The sequence below is a fragment of the Talpa europaea genome, assembly GCF_964194135.1.
Source record: "Talpa europaea genome assembly, chromosome: 5".
NCBI classification, from domain to species: Eukaryota; Metazoa; Chordata; class Mammalia; order Eulipotyphla; family Talpidae; genus Talpa; species Talpa europaea.
Window position 1 is genome coordinate 15,189,035 of NC_140071.1, and position 18,245 is coordinate 15,207,279.

Below are 18,245 nucleotides of genomic sequence, written 5' to 3' on the forward strand. Positions count from 1 at the left end.
CAAGGCAGGAAAGCGGGACCACCGGGGTAAAGCGCCCGGGCGCGTCGCTGGGCTTCGGGCGCGGTGATTGGTGCGTCCACAAGAGCGATGGACACTTCAGCCAATAGCTATTGTGAGCTCCCGAGGCGCCCGCCCCCTGCCCTCTGCACCCTCCAATCCGGAACCGCAACCGGGTGAGTGTGTGTTTCCAGTCGGCAAGGGCCGCGGGGGACGCCGCTCGGGCCTGCCGGGTCCTGGCCCCGCGACGCCGCCGGCCGCGGCAACATGGGCGACCCCGGCCGAGAGCGCGCCGGCCTCCGGCGCTACCCCGAGCTCCCGGTGTGGGTGGTGGAGGACCACCAGGAGGTGAGCGAGCGGCGGAGCCGCGGCACAGCGGCCGGGGAAGTCGCAGACCGGGTTCCCCACGCGAATTCCGCTGACTTAGGGGGACCCCACGGCGACACCTCGGGAGAATAGGCGCGGGCGATTGTGGGGTGTTTACCGGGCACGGGCGATTGTGGGGTGTTTATTAGGCACGAGCGATTGTGGGGTGTTTACTAGCTCCGAGCATCTCGTCTAGCCTTCCCGAGTTGCCGCACATCCTACTGGTGGCGTCGGGATTCGAACCCGGCAGCCCGCCTCTGAGGCCAGGGTCCTCAGCCTCCACCTGGGCCGTCTCCAGCGTGGAGCAAGTGGGAGGCTTCGTGCTGAGTTGGGCTGTCATCTGCGATGTGGAAAGTGCCAAAGCATGCTTAGGTCCGTTGGGGTTATTATTGCTTGCGTTTATAAACATTAAGGGTGTTTTCTAGTTTTGTGGCAATTTTACTGTAGGGTAACTAAAGTCGTGCCTTCAGTTATACTTCTGGAAGGGAGGCACGTGGATCTAAAGCACTTTTTTTTTTTTAAGTTGGATTAATAACCTTAAGTTTTCTGGATATGGAGGGGGAAGAGGGTGTTTCTGAATTTATAGATGGAGGAAGTTAGGACAAGTTGGGTGGATCTAGACAGGATCCAGGATCTAGACATAGTAGCTATGGTGCTGAAAAAGGGCAAGCCATTTCAATCTGAAAACTCGAACTATGGAGACGATAACACAAAAAGCCCCCCTTCCTTGAGGTATGAAAAAGACCCCCCCAAGGTGACCAACAGCTTGAACACATAACGCCTTAATGTGCATTTACTAGCAGTTTGTTTTTGAGCTCTAGTCCCTGTCTGTTTTCTTCCATTACCTGTTGAATTTGAGATGAAGGGGTGTTGCAGCTAGGCATGCCAATTAAAGCCTTTGAAGGTGCAGGTTGGAAGTTCTGAGGGAAGAAAAAAGTTAGAAATAACCATCTCAACCCTCTTTTTAATAAGCCCATTATATATTTTCCTTCTTTTTAACAACTTGATGTGATTCCAGTTGTTTACAATTATGCTATCATTGTTTTCAGTCTGCATTTAAGTACATGTTCATGATTTCAGTGCCAGTTTCTGATTGTTTGTGTCTTTTACAGGTTCTGCCTTTTATATACAGGGCCATTGGCTCAAGGCATCTTCCTGACAATAATATAAATTTCATGCATTTTGATTCACACCCAGACCTCCTTATTCCTGTGAATATGCCAGCTGACACGGTGTTTGATAAGGAAACACTTTTTGGGTAATACATGATTTCATTAATGATCTTTCATGTGCTTAAAAAAATTTGCAAAATATAAGCAGTTAAGAGAACTAGACTTTGCTAAGCTCTTGAGTTTTGTTTTAGTTTCATGTTGTTTGACTTTTTTGGTTAGATCAAGTGTTGACAATTTTTGTCTTAAAGAGCCAGATAGTAAATAGTATATAGCTTTGCTAGTCTTATGGTCCCTGTTGTAATCATTCTCTGCCTAGCAGTGTGAGAGCAACCATAGAAGCTGTATAAACAAATGTCTGAGGCTGAGTTTCAAGAAAACTTTATTCTTCCTCCCCTTAAAAGTCTGGATGCTGAGGCACAAGAAAGTGTCTTATCTAAGGACAGCACAATACTGTGTACACAGTAGGGCTTTAGTTTGTCTATCCTTCCTACCCTTAATGACTTCTTCCAACCTCTCTGTTTATTCTCAGATGATAGATTCTGAAGATTTTCAGTTATATAAAATCATAGAGATGGAAGTGAAATAATTTGGGTTCTGTTCTTCAAGAAGGATCAGACCTAAAGTATCTCAAATAATGTCCTAGATTAGTCTCTCTTCAATAACAAAATTCCCTAAAATTCTATCAGTCTCTGTATAAAATTGCTGGACTCATACAATATAAAAACTTACATAGGTGTAACTTTCCTCTTATAATTAAATTAAAAAACAGGTAGTGTGTGAATTAATTTTAGCCTACTGCCTTTTATTTAGTAGACTTTCTCCAAAACTCCAATTCAGAGCACTAATTTCTAAAGAATTATGGTGGCTCTACCATTGTTTTTTCTTTCTTTTTTTTTTTTTTAAGATTTATTTTATATACGCATACAAGAGCTGGGGTGTAGGCCAAACATGAGGGCGTGCGTTTGAGAGGATTCACCAGAGACAAAGTAGGGAGCAGAACAGGCAGATCTACTGAAATACACTGCTGAAGGGAGCAGCCAAGCGAGACAGGAGAGGTCTGCTGTGCCATGTGGGTCACCTCCCTGGCTTGGGGATGGAACTCAGGCCACAGTGGCTGGCGATAGCTTGATAGCACTGAGTCTATAACCCCTGTGCCACCAGGGAGGCCCAAAATTGAGAAATTTTTTAAATAATAATTCATCTCAGATAACAGTTGACCTATATATGTTAGCATAATGAAAAATTATTACTTTCCAGAACAAAAATATTTTAGTGGAGAGTAATGCTGTTTATGTGTTTGCAGATCTCTACTATTTGCCTGTATTAAAGATAGCTAGATTCTCATATCTCATATCAGTGCTGTCCCATGTTGTTTGATGTTTATGAAAAATACAGGAGAATTTCATGGCCTTTCCAGATCATTGTGAATATTCTTTTTTTTTCCTTTTCTACACTGGTTGGTATTGAAGAATATAATGATTACTAATGGAGTCAGTGACACTGCCTTGATGAACCTTACCACATCAACCCATCATTGCTTTGCCCCATTAGTACAAATGTCAGTGTACTAGAAAATTAAAAAGGGAAATAATTTTAGGAAAATCGTTTTGAACTAGTGATTACCCTGAAAAGGTATTAGCAACCCTCCTCCCCAAGGGGTCCTGAACCATACTTTGAGATCTGCCATCTTAAAATATCATGTATGAAACCATACATTTGGGGGGGGGGGTGAACAACACTAATAGTCTTAATGCTTTCTCTATATTTCTTTTCCAGAGAATTAAGTATTGAGAATTGGATTATGCCTGCAGTTTACGCTGGCCATTTTTCTCATGTAATATGGCTTCATCCTCCATGGGCTCAGCAAATCAGAGAGGGCAAACATCACTTTCTAGTAGGGAAGGATACTTCCACTACAACAATCAGGTATTTTCCTCATCTTTATGACTATGAAAGGCTATGAATGCTTCTTTCTTATTTTTGGGTCCCTGTAATAACTTTTAAGTGTCTATACAAACAAATGGGGTCAAATTCAGCCTAAATTCAACTCTTCCAGAAAGAATTGTCAAAAGACAAGGAACAGGATTTCAAGTCTCTTTACCTTCTTCACATACTATTTATTATTTCTAGTCAAGTTGGTTTTTGAATAACATGATATTCATCCTTTGGAATTCCACCTCCTTTGATAATTAACTCTTAATCTTTGAAGTACCTTATGAGTTAGTGTATTCAATGATACATTTTACTACTGCCTTCCAATGTAACTGCTGACTGCTGAATTTAACAAATGGCCATGAAAGAAAAATTATCTTACTTTGTGTTTTTTTGTAAATGCAATAACTGAGTAAATAGATTTGGGGTTTTGATTTTTTTATTATGATTAGCTCTAGGTAATTACTTAATCTAGCAAATTGCAGCATCCTCTGACTTGAGTTACATGTGTAACTGCTTTTGTTGCATGAGCTATTTAACCAAAGTTTTGTATATCTGTCAGGCTTTAACATCTTTAGAAATATCAGTATGCTCCTGACTTTCTAAATTCTCCTGTGATGGGGTGAATATTTTAAGCAACTGATCCATGACTTTGTAAAACCTTGAAGGATACTGTGATGAAACAGTAACACTTAGAAATGAATCAGTCTTTCTTATTGAAAATGATACTTTTTAATTTCTGATTTACCTTAATGATACAATTAACTACTGAATATTATAATCAATTGCACAAATAACTTTGTTGTATATACCTGAATATTGCATCTACTTAGCATACAATACTAAATAACACTTCACATATAATGTTAGTCATAATACTGGTATATATGAAAGAATGGTGGGGATTTTATTAAGTGCTTAAATAAGTAGGCCTAATTTAACCTGCAACAGGTTTCTGCAAAGCAGTTAATTTTGAACAACTTGAAGCAGACAATTTGAGACTCAATGTATGGTAATGGTATTAGGAAAAGTTTTATTTCATCTTTTTAGTTAATGTTGCAAGTAAGAATTGCAAAGATATATGCACATGAACATGCAGTCTGAGCTGTGTGTGTAAATTTGTATAACTAGTAACAAAGAAAGTGACCATTATTAAATAAAAATAAATTCAGATTGAGGATACAGCTTTTATCCTTCTTAGAATAGTACAGTTTTTATAAGTTTGGACATTATAACACTAATATTTGGGGGGGAATTTTACCTTTTTTAATTTAAAGTTGTATATGCTGGAAGAGGATAGATGGGCAATAAATACTAACCATTATTTTAGTTGAATAGAGCCTGTCTGTGGAAGAACTATTTCATTTCATTGCTTAAAATACTTACCAAGGCATAATATAGTTGAAAAGCTGAGAAGATGCTGATAGTTCTAAAATCAGAAATCTGCATCTTCAGAAATGCATTCTACAAGTACACAGGATCTTCTTAAGTTGTTTTTCACATTAAAAATAATTTGGTGGGGATTTTATTGAAAGAAGTTCATTTTAGATATAATGTTTGCCTTAGTGAATTTTGGGTCAAGTTTTAGCTGCTATGCAAGAGCCAAAGTACTGGCTGAAGCAGAATCATTTATTTCTTTGTTGAGTTAGAGCTCACTGCACGTAGTCAGGGCCCATGTCACAGATCTACATATTGGTGAACCCTAGTTCCTTCTTTTTACTCCACCATCTTTGGAGCATTGCCTTTGTCCTCTAGTCCAAGGTGGACTTGCTCTTTCTGTATCCTTCAGTAGAGGGAAGGGCAAGGCTCTATAGTCTTCTTTTCCGTTTACAGCTTTTGGCCAGAACTTAGATAAATGGCCATTTGCACAAGCAGACTGCATACCTAGCTACAAGGTAGATGATGAAATGTCCCGGTGTACCCAGATGAAAATTGAGGCAATGTTCTTGCTGCCATAGAACAGAAAATACAAATATTAGAGACCGCTCCCAATTTTTGCCAAATATACCTTTTTTATATTTTTGCAGTGCTATGGAAATGCTCTATCAATTGTCAGCTAATTTGTCCATTCTTCTTTAAAATAGTTTTTCCTCTGATCCAGGGTTACAAGTACAGATCACTACTTCCTAAGTGATGGTCTTTATGTAACTGAAGAACAACTAGAGAACCAAAGACCTTTACAACTGGATGTAATTATGGTAAAACCTTATAAACTGTGTAACAGTCAAGAAGAAAATGATGCAGCGTCTTCTGCTAAGAAGCCAAAGCTAGCCCTGGAAGATGCAGAAAACACTGCCTCTGCTAACTGTGATCCTTATGCAGAAGGACTGGAAAAGGACACAGTGGCACAGAGAAAGGAACAAACTTGCCTGGAACCATCATGTTCATGTTCTCCTGAAGGCCAGGAAGGACAGAGTGGGGAAATTCTGGAAATTTTGAAGAACGGGGATGCATTTGTTTTAGATATTGACTTAGATTTTTTTTCAGTGAAGAATCCTTTCAAAGAAATGTTCACTCAGGTAAATATGCTATTTTTTTTTTAAGATTTATTTATTTATGCGTACAAGAGCTGGGGTATAGGCTAGAGGTGTGGGGGGTAAGAGGATTCACCAGAGACAGAGTGGGGAGCAGAATAGGCAGATCCATGGACTATACTGCTGAGGGGAGCAGCAGGCAAGACAGGAGAGGTCTGCTGTGCCATGTGGGTAGTTCCCTGGCTAAGTTGTGGACTGATTCATAGTGATGACGCTTAACCCCTTACACCACCAGGAGGCCCCCAAATATGCTATTTTTAAAACATAGATCTTGAGACTTACATACATTTCGCTAGATCAGGGAGCAGCAAACTTTCTGCAAATAGCCAGAGATAGTTACTTTATTGAGGACTCTATATGGTTCTGTCACACATTCTACTTTATTATTGTTTTTCAAAAATACATTAAAATTGTTTAGAGCATTTTTAAGGCAAGTCAACAAAAACAGACTGTGGGCATGGTTTGCAGATCCCCACTCTAGATAGTGTTTGTTATTTTGCATTTACTAATGGGATACAGAGATAGTTGACAAAAATGACGTATAGTACAAGGAAGTAAATACATTACAAAACATTACTTTCTTGTCCCCTTCCCATCCCCTCTGTTTCTCAGCTAAGAAACAGATGTAATACTGGTTTCTTGGTGTATCTTTGCAGAGATAATCTATGTACATTACCCTGTGTGTCAAATTTTCCCTGAAGCAAAAAAAGAGGACTCAAGTGTCCTCTCCCGACTTGCAAATTAGGGAGAAAATTTCCCTCTCACACTGCTGTATGCAGTTAGTAATCTAACCACCAGTCATTGGAAGTATGAAGCAACTTCAGAAATATTTAGAAAACTTGAGTCATGGCTATACCTGGAAGCTATTGGAGCTAACTATAGGCATTTATTCTACAAGATACTGACCTAAATATTTGTAAGGAAGATTTCTAAAAGGTTCCATAAGAAACATATGTTGTTATTCCTTTTCAAGTGCTATGAGGAAATTCAAGAAAGTGGGGCATTTCTCTAGATCCTTCATACTATGGAACTTTTTGAAAAGAGCATGTACTGTACTTTATAATTTCATAGCTTTTTTTTAATATAGTGAAAAAATTTGTTTGCCTTTTGGTAAGCGTATGTTCAGAAGTCAGAGAGATTATTCTGTTTGTTACTTCTGTTTACCAGCTGTATGATTTTGGAAATGTTACGTATTTTTTTTTTTTTAAGATTTATTTATTTATACAAGCACTGGGTACAGTCAGAAGCGCGGGAGGGTGAGCGAATTCACCAGAGCCAGAGCAGGGAGCAGAGCAGGCAGAAGGACCGAAGCACACTGTTGAGGGGAGCAGCGAGCGGTAGGAGAGGTCTGCGCGCCATGTGGGACCCTCCTCCAGTGGCTGGGGAGCAGCTGGGGATCGAACCGGCGTTGCAGAGGCCGCAGGCAGCTTCGCAACCCAGCGCTCAACCGCTGCGCCACCTGGGAGGCCCTGTTACATAGTCTTATAACCCACATTTTATTCAAGTGTGGAATGGAAAAAATCATGCCCAACTCAGTATTGCCACAGTGAGATTAATGCCACAACGTTGTGCTGAATGTATTTTAGCTCTTGTGTCTGACCTCTTTCTGATGCTATCCTCCCAAAGAGGATTATTGTGCTAGTCTTAGCAGCCTACAATGGGGCTAGTTAGCAGTGCTAAATGGGGGGGGTGGGGGGACATTCTCCTGTAAGGTTGATGTCATGGCATTCTTCTTTCAGGTCTTTCTGCCTCCACTGTTGCATTTGTACTCTGGCATTCTCCTCTATTGCTAGGAAGGGGTCTGCAAAGGGAATGTGGAGAGTTTTGCTGTTGTTTGTAAAGCTATGTCTATTTCCTGTAAAGAACTAACATCTGCTTAGGTCCTAGAATATATCCATATAGAATGTAATATTATTAGAAACATTTTCATCCCATTACCCATACCACCAAGTCGTCTTCCAGAGCTAATTTACGTATATTCTTGTTATGCCCACATGGATAGAGTTACCCTGAAGAATGGTAATATTTACAGTGAAATCTAAATTATGCATTTTGCCTGAACCTCCCACATTAACGTTTAAGTGATTATCTGAGATGTTCTTCTTGTATCACAATCATGTGATATTAAAGGATATTCTTTGTTTTGCTTGCTTCTGCTTTTCAGGAGGAGTACAAAATTCTACAAGAGCTATACCAATTTAAAAGGCCTGATGGCAACCTGACAGAGGTATCCTCCACTTGTTTCTTTTGGGTTTTATCTCTTTGTTACATATCTAATAATAGAGTGCTCTAAAGGACCGTCCAAACTCTTTGTGTGTTTATTGGGAAGTCCATTGTTGCTACGTAAAAATAACCTTTTAACTACTTAAACTAGGATGTCCTCGTTAGAATGAGAATTTCACTTGTTTTTTTGAAAGAATGTAATCTCAGCTTTTCAATGTCTTTGAAGGAAGATTTGGTAGATTGTGTTGATACTCGGACTCATCAATTAGAAGATTTAGAAGCTACTTTTGCTGATTTGTGTGATGGTGATGATGAAGAAACTGTACAGAAATGGGCTTCAAATCCTGGGTAACAACCCCAAATTATTTTCCATATGTTTTAGTTATATATCTATTGCCAAGTTTGCTAGATAAATTGGCTTTTAGAAGTTAATATTAAATTTCAACACAAATTTACTAGCAATAATTAACATTTATTGAGTATTTTCTACGCATCCAATATAAGCCGAAGATTTTGCCTACATTATCTCATTATTTCTCTACAACAATTGTATGGCTTTTGTATTATATTGCTTTTTTATAGGTGAGGTTCAAGAGTTAATTAAGTTTCCACAACTCACTAAGTGGGTATGCTTTTAGTCATTATGGGATAGCTGCCCCTACTATATACAGCAGGTCCTCGAGTAGCAGCCTTTCATTCAGTGTCATTTTATTGTCAAGTTGAATAGAAAAATACAAACTCAACCAGTGTTATGCAAAACCATGTTATTCACAAACCTACTTTGATTATACTCCATTTTACTTAGACAACCTTCAGTGAGAACTTACTGTACACAATTAGTAAGACAGTCCCTGTTATAAGTGGAATAAAGAGGGGAGTAGAGTAAGCTATTAACACAAAAGTAAAAAAATTAACCAAGCTATAGAAAAGTAAATTATTTTTTTTAAGATTTATTTATTTATTTGTTTTTTGATTTAAGTTTTATTTTTATATTCCCCATATAATTACAACCCCCTTATTTTGACCCCAGCCCCTCCTTTCCCTGCCCCCCCAACCCCCTACAGAGTGTCTCTGTTCATAGTTGATATTTTCTTTCTTATAGTTATTCTTAGAAAAGTAAATTATTTGACAGGTAAATTATACTGTGAAAACTTGCCTCCTTTTAAGGCTAACCCAATACAAGTAGAAGAGTTTATTTTCAAACTGTTCATGGCATAGGGAGCAAGTTGAAAAACTGGATACTTCTTCAGGGCATTTGGCCAGTTCTCTTAATGTTAACATTTACCTTGAGAAGATGAAAAGATGAGAAGTTCTTTTGGAGTGATCACTCCAAAATGAGGGGGTAGGATGAAGGATTAACGTTGGCTTGAAATAATATTGACATAATCAGGTAGTTGTTCTAAATATTCTAAAATATTTCTTTAAATCATGTAAACTTCAAAAGGTCAGAAAAACTAAAATCAAACCATCAGACAAGCTTTTAGGCCCTATGAGCATAGGAAATCCAGAACTAGCTTATTTTAAAATGAATCTCCCAGAAACTGAGATTTTTCTCCAGTGTATAAATACTGGAAATTAATCACGAAACAACAACATAACATGAGGAGTTAAAATCATAGCACTTTGAGCCGCAACAATTTCCTATGTCATAGTTATTGAAAATAATTCATCAAGTCTCTAGAAGAATACAGAAAAATCTAGAATGTCAGTTAATCTAGGGAATTTTATGGTAAAAGAATAAAGTATATGAGGGAAAAATACCTCTTTTTGCTATATATGGGTATTACTATTCAAAATACTCAGTGTAATGTTTACTTAAAATATTCAGAAATTTCCTTGAAATACAAACATTATTATTATCACTAAGAAAAGCAGTGGTATGGGCGAATAATCCATAATAGTATTAATCATGTCGGTAAATATTGACCAAGCACTTTAAAATTTGTTAAGACTTTTTCTCTTCAATATAAGGAAGTAGTTTTAAAAATAACTCCTTTTTGTGATTTTGATGGAAGAGGGAAATCTAAAATACATCACAGGATGTGGGTCTTCCTAGAAATATTGAAGCATACTTGCTATTTTGTGATTTGTGAAGTCTTGAGCCAAGTTTAAAACTTAAAACAAAATATCCTGGAAAAAGTACATAAAAGGGGCCACCTTCCACCAAAATCCAGGTGCCTGCTGAGCATGCCCAGTTAATGCTTCATCACAGCAGGGAATTCCATCACAGAAAAGCTACAGCAGTGTTGAGCTTAGACTTACACAGCAAAAATGCTGTATATTTTTTAACTTCATCCTTGAGTATATTTGGGGGGTTGGAGGGCAGACAAAAGAACAGTAGATAAGAGAGCTAGAAATGTCTTCCCAAAGTAACCGTGCCCCTGAAGGGTCAGACCTTCAGCACAAAGGCATTGTCACTGGGCCTCCCTGGTGGTGCAGCGGTTGAGCGCTGGGCTGTGAAGCTGCCTGCAGCCTCTGCAGCGCCGGTTCGATCCCCAGCTGCTCCCGGCCACCAGAGGAGGGTCCCACATGACGCGCGGACCTCTCCTGCCGCCCGCTGCTCCCCTCAGCAGTGTACTTCGGTCCTTCTGCCTGCTCTCCTCCCTGCTCTGGCTCTGGTGAATTCTCTCACCCTCCCGCACTTCTGACTATACTCAGTGCTTGTATAAATGAATAAATAAATAAATAAATCTTTAAAAAAAAAAAAAAAAGGCATTGTCACTATTTATTCCTAAGAAAGTAGAGGAGGCAGGTGTTCAGAGTACAGAAGCCCAGAAAGTATCATTATTGTAAATGGGAAGTACCAGGAAGAATGGTGGACGGGCTACCGCGTGCCTCCTTTTCCTTCCTTTCTTTTTCCTTCCAGCAAAGAGCAGTTACTCGTGAAGGAGTGTCCATAGTATACTGAAGTCAGTTATTAATCGGGGCTTTCAAAGAGTATGCCCTAAATTAAAGAACTTAAAAGCACCATTGTTATGAAGTAACGTAGACCTTTTCTGGCTATAATTGTATATCCTAATAAATATGCCCAAAGTTTTGTCTTTAACTTTCAGGAAACTATCATTTTTCAAAGACTTAGTTTTCTTGCTGACCAAAGTCATTTTTAAAGTTACAATAGAACTTTTACTTTTAAAGAAGGAAATTTCTTTTTCCTAAGGGCTAATATTCAACCTTTAACATAATCTGTATTCTCTTAGGTAAGAAAACAACAGGGGGCCTCCCCGGTGGCGCAGCGGTTGAGCGCTGGGTTGCGAAGCTGCCCGCAGCCTCTGCAGTGCCGGTTCGATCCCTGGCTGCTCCCCGGCCACCAGAGGAGGGTCCCACATGGCGCGCAGACCTCTCCTGCCGCCCGCTGCTCCCCTCAGCAGTGTACTTCGGTCCTTCTGCCTGCTCTGCTCCCCGCTCTGGCTCTGGTGAATTCTCTCACCCTCCCACGCTTCTGACTGTACCCAGTGCTTGTATAAACAAAACAAACAAACAAACAAATAAATAAATAAATAAAACATGCCTCTATTAAAAAAAAAAAAGTTAAAAAAAAAAGAAAACAGGGAACATTTATTTGTTACTATTTTGAAATGTCATTTGAGTCGTTTTATCTTTCATTTCCTAAGCATCACATGAATTATGCTTTTGATAAGTTTAAAGTGCACTGTATCATTTGCCATTGCAAATGATTTTTAATTACAGTGATACAGTGTTTAATTGAGGTGGCTCTTTTTCAGGATGGAATCTCTAGTTCCACTTGTGCAGAGTTTGAAAAAACGGATGGAAGTACCGGATTATGAAATGGTAAATCTTTTTTATCTAACTATAGAGTTGAGTCTTTAGAAAGACATTTTTCTAGGTATAAAAATGTGCTTGTAGTGATTTCACTTTTTTCTGTTTACCTTGGATAGCTGAATAAATTATTTTTAAAAAGAAGAAATAAATGAAAAAGCCAATACATTTTAGAAGCTACAACTCTGGTAGTTCTCCTAGGAAAGCTTTCTTTTCCCAATTTTGTGTATGAGGCAAAAGTGCTGTATATTTTTTAACTTCACCCTTGAGCAGATCTCTTCTAACCAGACAAAAGAAAGTATATGGTTTCTAACGTTGTCCGTTCTTTATTGATTCATATTTATACTACCTTCTTTCTTTTCCTTTCTCTCTGAAGCCTTTTCTGATTATGAAGAACAAAGAGAAAGGCAAAAGAGAGCAGTGTGGTGAGTTAGATGTGTGACTGATTTTGTTTGCCAACACTGACAGGAATACTGTGGCAAAAGAGGAGATCTTCAGTGATAATTTATTTTTATAGCATTTTCTAATCTTTGAAGCATATGTTCTCATGGGTCTTTTCTCAGATTTTGTACCAGAGATAAGACCTCCAGCTCTTATGCCATCTGGAGCTTCAATAACTCGTGTTTTTACTTCATTTTGTGTTTTGCTTTTAGTTTGTATTTTATTTAGTTGTAGAATACAATCACACCACCATATTTAAACTAAGTTGCTTTAATGTAATCTGTATATCAATAAGACTAAAAAATACCAATAAAGTATTTTTGTTAAGTTGGAACTAATTCAAGACACAGACTTTTTTTTAATGGGAATTATTAATGTTAACATTAGAAGACACTTAGGGTTTGAGAATAATATCATTGAATGTATTCTCATGCAAGTAATCTTTAATCCTTACGGTTCATCTAGAGTTTGGGGTGATTGGGTGATGGTGTGCTTCGTAAAAGAAGGGCTGACCTGGGCTTAGTTACAGATTATGTCATCAAATATGATAGGCCAATAACTATGGGGATAGAACACTTAGTGTTTTGCTCATTTTGGTAGAAATGAACATGTAGAATCTCATTTTACTACATTGACTGGTCATTAACATTTAACTCTTTGATGTATATCCAGAACCTCAAATAAAGTAACAGATTAGTGTTTTTTCCCATGCTTTATATTTACATAGACTAAGCAAAACCATGGCATATTTGAGTTTCCATTTTTAGCACTTTAAAGCAGAGATTGCAAAATGTTAGCCTGTGAGCCACTTCTAGCTTTGAGGAATATATTTTATATTAATGCTAAGATTAGAACATAATCATTTATATTTAAAACATATATTTATAAATACCAATGGATAATAGTGCTAAATAAGATAGGAAGAAGACTGCTTGCTTTGTATTTTCTCAAAACTTTGAGTGTAATACTAGGTGCATGTATTTTAGAAATAAATACAATCGTGTGTTATGAGATGAGGTGAGAATATATAGAGCTTTATATAAGTTTTTAGAATCTAGCTGAAATGCATAATTAACAAGGAGATTTAAAAGAATTTAGAGTCGGGCCTCCCCGGTGGCGCAGCGGTTGAGCGCTGGGTTGCGAAGCTGCCCGCGGCCTCTGCGGCGCCGGTTCGATCCCCGGCTGCTCCCCGGCCCCCGGAGGAGGGTCCCACATGGCGCGCAGACCTCTCCTGCCGCCCGCTGCTCCCCTCAGCAGTGTACTTCGGTCCTTCTGCCTGCTCTGTTCCCCGCTCTGGCTCTGGTGAATTCTCTCACCCTCCCGCGCTTCTGACTGTACCCAGTGCATGTATAAACAAAACAAACAAACAAACAAATAAATAAACCTGCCTCTATTAAAAAAAAAAAAAACTTTCTTATAAAAAAAAAAAGGAATTTAGAGTCAAAATAAGGGGGGGTGCACCTGTATGGGGATATAACCATAATGAAAATGCATACTTTGTGCAGAGGAAAAATGATGTAAGAATTATATAAAATAAAATATTTTAAAAAAACAAAATTATTAAAATTTACTCAAGGAAAGGCAGAATCTAAGTGAACCCATAATCATAAAATAAATAAAGAAGTTAAAAAATTACTCCTAGAAAAGGCATCAGTCCCAAACAGGTGTACAGGCCAGTTCTACCAAAAATTAATAGAATATATAACTTCTATGGCCCAGAAACTGTTAAGGAAAAAAAAAAAAAATCCACAAAAATAATGTAAGATTTGTTAGCAAGACCCCTAATGGGTAAAGAAACTTCTGAAAATTACAAAGCCTTCCAATGCAATATTTAATTGTCTTCTTTTCAGGTTCACCAAGCTGGTCTAACCTGTGATTATTCAGAACTTCCTCATCATGTCAGCACAGAACAAGAAATTGAGTATCTTATCCAGGCTGTGTATTATTTACTGAAAAACTTACCAAAACCTGCTCTTGTGACAATAGCAAGGTAAGTATAATAGCTTGAATTAATGATGCACCAACAATGCCCAGGTCATAATCTCCAGGACCTATGAATCTCCTGTGTCATGTATGAAGGGACTTTGTTCTCAGCTCCAGGATGTTGAGATGAGATGATGCTGGATCATCCAGCTTGGGCCAGTGTAGTCACAACGGTTCTTAGAAGAAGAGGGCAGGAGGGTCAGAATCAGAAATCAGAAACTGCTGGGCTGTTGGATTTGAAGATGGGGTAGATGCCATGAGCAAAAATGCAGGCAGCTTCTAGAAGTTGAAAAGCAAGGAAACAATCCCCCCAAAGCCTGGAGAAGAAACAACCCCACCACCATCATTACTTAAGGACTTCTAACCCTAACAAAACTGTCAGATTAATAAAGTTGTGTTGCTTTGAGCCACTTAGTCTGTAGTATTTTTGTTACAGTAGCAATAGGAAATTAATATCCTTTCCAATAGGTGAATCTGATTACTAATTCAGTAATCTTTAACAGTTTTTTCAGATCTGTTTTATTTCCTGTTAGTGATAGGCCAGTAAGTAATATTTAGTTCTTGTTATCTTTGACATTGGTAGCATTATTCCAGTGAACTCAAGAACTCCCACTTCTGCATCCTATGGATGAATAGTCAGCTAGTACCATGTTTTAAATTTGAGCATACAGCAAATAATGTGCTGAATAGTTCCAATAGCTTAGTAATATTTTCTTTCCTGTCTTAATTTTTGGACTGGTTTTATGTAGAACTGTGAGATTCTGAAAGAAATACTTTAAGCAATCAAACTAATAATAAAAAAAAAAAATTTTTTATTTACTTTTTATTTATTTATTTGAAAGATTTATTTTTTATTTATTTATACAAGCATTGGGTACAGTCAGAAGCGCGGGAGGGTGAGAGAATTCACCAGAGCCAGAGCAGGGAGCAGAGCAGGCAGAAGGACCGAAGTACACTGCTGAGGGGCACAGCGGGCGGCAGGAGAGGTCTGCGCGCCATGTGGGACCCTCCTCTGGTGGCCAGGGAGCAGCCGGGGATCGAACCGGAGCTGCAGAGACTGCGGGCAGCTTCGCAACCCAGCGCTCAACCGCTGCGCCACCGGGGAGGCCCAATAATAAAAATATTTATATGACATCTTACACCAAATATTTTGTAATACTCTTAGCATCCTGAAATGAAATTTATAGAAAATCTGACCATGCTTTAAATCTGACCACATGATTTAAAAATACAAATATATTACATGGGTAATGTAACTCTTAAGCCTGCTCAGGCTGCGGTAACAAAAATACTGTTATAAACAACAAAAATATGTTTCTGGTGACTACCTAATTACTGATTCATTGTCATCTCTCTATAACCTCACCTGCTAGAAGGGTTCAAACAGCTCTCTGGGGCCTCTTTTATAAAGAGACTAATCTCAATCATGAGGAATCCATCCTCATAACCTAAATACCTCCCAAAGACCCTACCTTCAAATATTCACAGTGAAGATTAGATGTCAGCATGAATTTCAGGAAGACACAAACATTTAATCTATAGCAATGATCTACTTATACACATTTTAAATATATGTTTTATGTGTTCACACACACACAAAAAAAACAGTAACAAAGGAGAAATGAAAATAACTAAATGATAAAATATGTGTTAAAACACCACACTAGACTTGTGTCTCACAAGTGTCACTCAGCGTGCAGATGGATACTGGTGTGCTGTTGGCCAGTTACCATCAAGAACTATGCTGTCATGCCTCGTGATAATGTTCTTAAAGTCTAATCTTTTCTCACAGAGTAGTTTTATTTTTACAAAATTTATATTTAATCCATTTTCAAAAGTACTTTGTATGTACGTAAAAGAGTGTTAAATTCTGGCTTAAAAAATTAAAAATGGGCTTTTCACTTATGTGAATACTCTGGACTTTGGAAAATAAGCAGAACAAATTCTCATTGCAGTACTAGCCTGCATATCATAAGTTTTCTGTCGATCTTCAAATATCCTTCTCCCCAAATACAAATTCCTGCCCACTCTCCTGTTGTTCTGTTCTTCTTACTACTACCTAGGAACTATCCCCAGCTCCAGCACACCACATTTCATTTTCTTTTTTTTTTTTTTTTTTTTTAAATTTTCTAGAGGCATGTCTTATTTATTTATTTATTTATTATTTGTTTGGTTGGTTGGTTTATACATGCACTGGGTACAGTCAGAAGCACGGGAGGGCGAGAGAATTCACCAGAGCCAGAGCAGGGAGCAGAGCAGGCAGAAGGACCGAAGTACACTGCTGAGGGGAGCAGCGGGCGGCAGGAGAGGTCTGCGCGCCATGTGGGACCCTCCTCTGGTGGCCGGGGAGCAGCCGGGGATCGAACCGGCGCCGCAGCCGCGGGCAGCTTCGCAACCCAGCGCTCAACCGCTGCGCCACCTGGGAGACCCACACATTTCATTTTCAACTGTCCTTCACACCTGCATGGCTAATAACTTATGTTTAAAGCAGACACTTATCAGTTGGAAAACCTCTGCCTCACAATTTCTAGCCCTGGTGTATACATAGTGAAAGAATGAGAAAGATGTCTGGTCACTAAGATAAGCCCCAGTATTCTCAAGCACTGATATTTGAAGACGTGCCCTATTGTTACGGAGCTCATCATCAGCACTTTCTAGTTACGTGACCCTGTGCAGGTTAATCTTTCTCTGTTTCACATTTCTTTAAAAGGATGGAAAATGCTATTTCAGAGTTGCTGAGAAGATGAAAGAGCATAATTCATTTAATACAACTGACATAGGGTAAACTTCAGTAACTTTCAACTGTGGTCTCAAAATTCAGTACACCTGCATTTCTGTTTTACGTTGAAATCAACACATGCGGACTTTTCCTTACTGCACAGTATGATCTCATCCTACCTATGTGTCTTTTTCTCCTTTGATTCCAGGTCAAGTCTGGATGATTACTGCCCTAGTGAACAAGTTGACACCATTCAAGAAAAAGTCCTCTGTGTGCTACGCTCTCTCTATGGGACTCTAGACATTCACCTCGTCTATTCAGCAGAGTCTTCTCCATCTTGAAACAACAAAACACTAGGCACCAATTACATATTTATGTAGTAACAGTTTTCATTGACTTATTGTAAACGAGTCTTCCAGAGAACACTTTGCTTTAATATTAACTTTCAGCTAAAACCTTTTAGGTATTTTGAACCCCCAAACATATGTTGAATGATAGCAACTATTTTGGCGTCAAGTCTACCCCCATTTGATGGAGCTGTTACTGATCTTTCTTCCTTTCCATCATTGCCCTCTTTTGTGATTTTTTTTTTCACTTTTCCCCTTGGTCATTTGCAATATATGAGATTCATTCAGTTATTTACTCAACCAACTGACATTTATTAGCATTTGTGCCAGACATAATTAAATGCTGGGTATATGGTAATGAATAGAATAGAGAAGGTTCCTGAGACTGTCCTGAAGACATCTGAAAAGCAGGGTATGGATAGTGAGAGATGTTATAGTCAAAAGGAAAACTATAAACTAATCCTCGGCATCCTTATAGTACTCAGGACACCCTGGTCTTAGAAGAAAGTAAGGCTACTACCAAAAAAATAACAAACATACTTACCCACTGATGAAAATGTTGCAGAAGTGTACCTTCCCAAGACTGTTGGAATTTTGACCCAACTCTCACCAAAAGTTCTCCAGCATTTTTGGTATTGAGGTTTATTTGAACAAACTCAACCAAGCAAAAATTAACTTTTCTTTGTTAACCAGAAACGCCTTCCTGTTGGTCAATGTGGGCCCTATCATTGTTACAGTTCCAAAGTGCCACTTT

The 18,245-nt window shown here is 38.6% G+C and overlaps 1 protein-coding gene across 1 annotated transcript; it reads left to right on the forward strand.

Moving 5' to 3' along the window:
* Positions 1–264: 264 nt before the first annotated feature.
* LOC311170940 (UPF0489 protein C5orf22) lies at positions 265–17,568 on the forward strand (the record flags this gene model as incomplete). The annotated part of the gene is made up of 9 exons (XM_084233457.1): positions 265–345; positions 1,476–1,621; positions 3,312–3,461; positions 5,569–5,986; positions 8,166–8,228; positions 8,451–8,572; positions 11,947–12,013; positions 14,293–14,432; positions 17,353–17,568. 9 exons carry the CDS (start codon positions 265–267, stop codon positions 17,483–17,485), a joined length of 1,320 nt encoding a protein of 439 aa, XP_084089583.1. The 3' UTR covers positions 17,486–17,568.
* Positions 17,569–18,245: the final 677 nt, after the last annotated feature.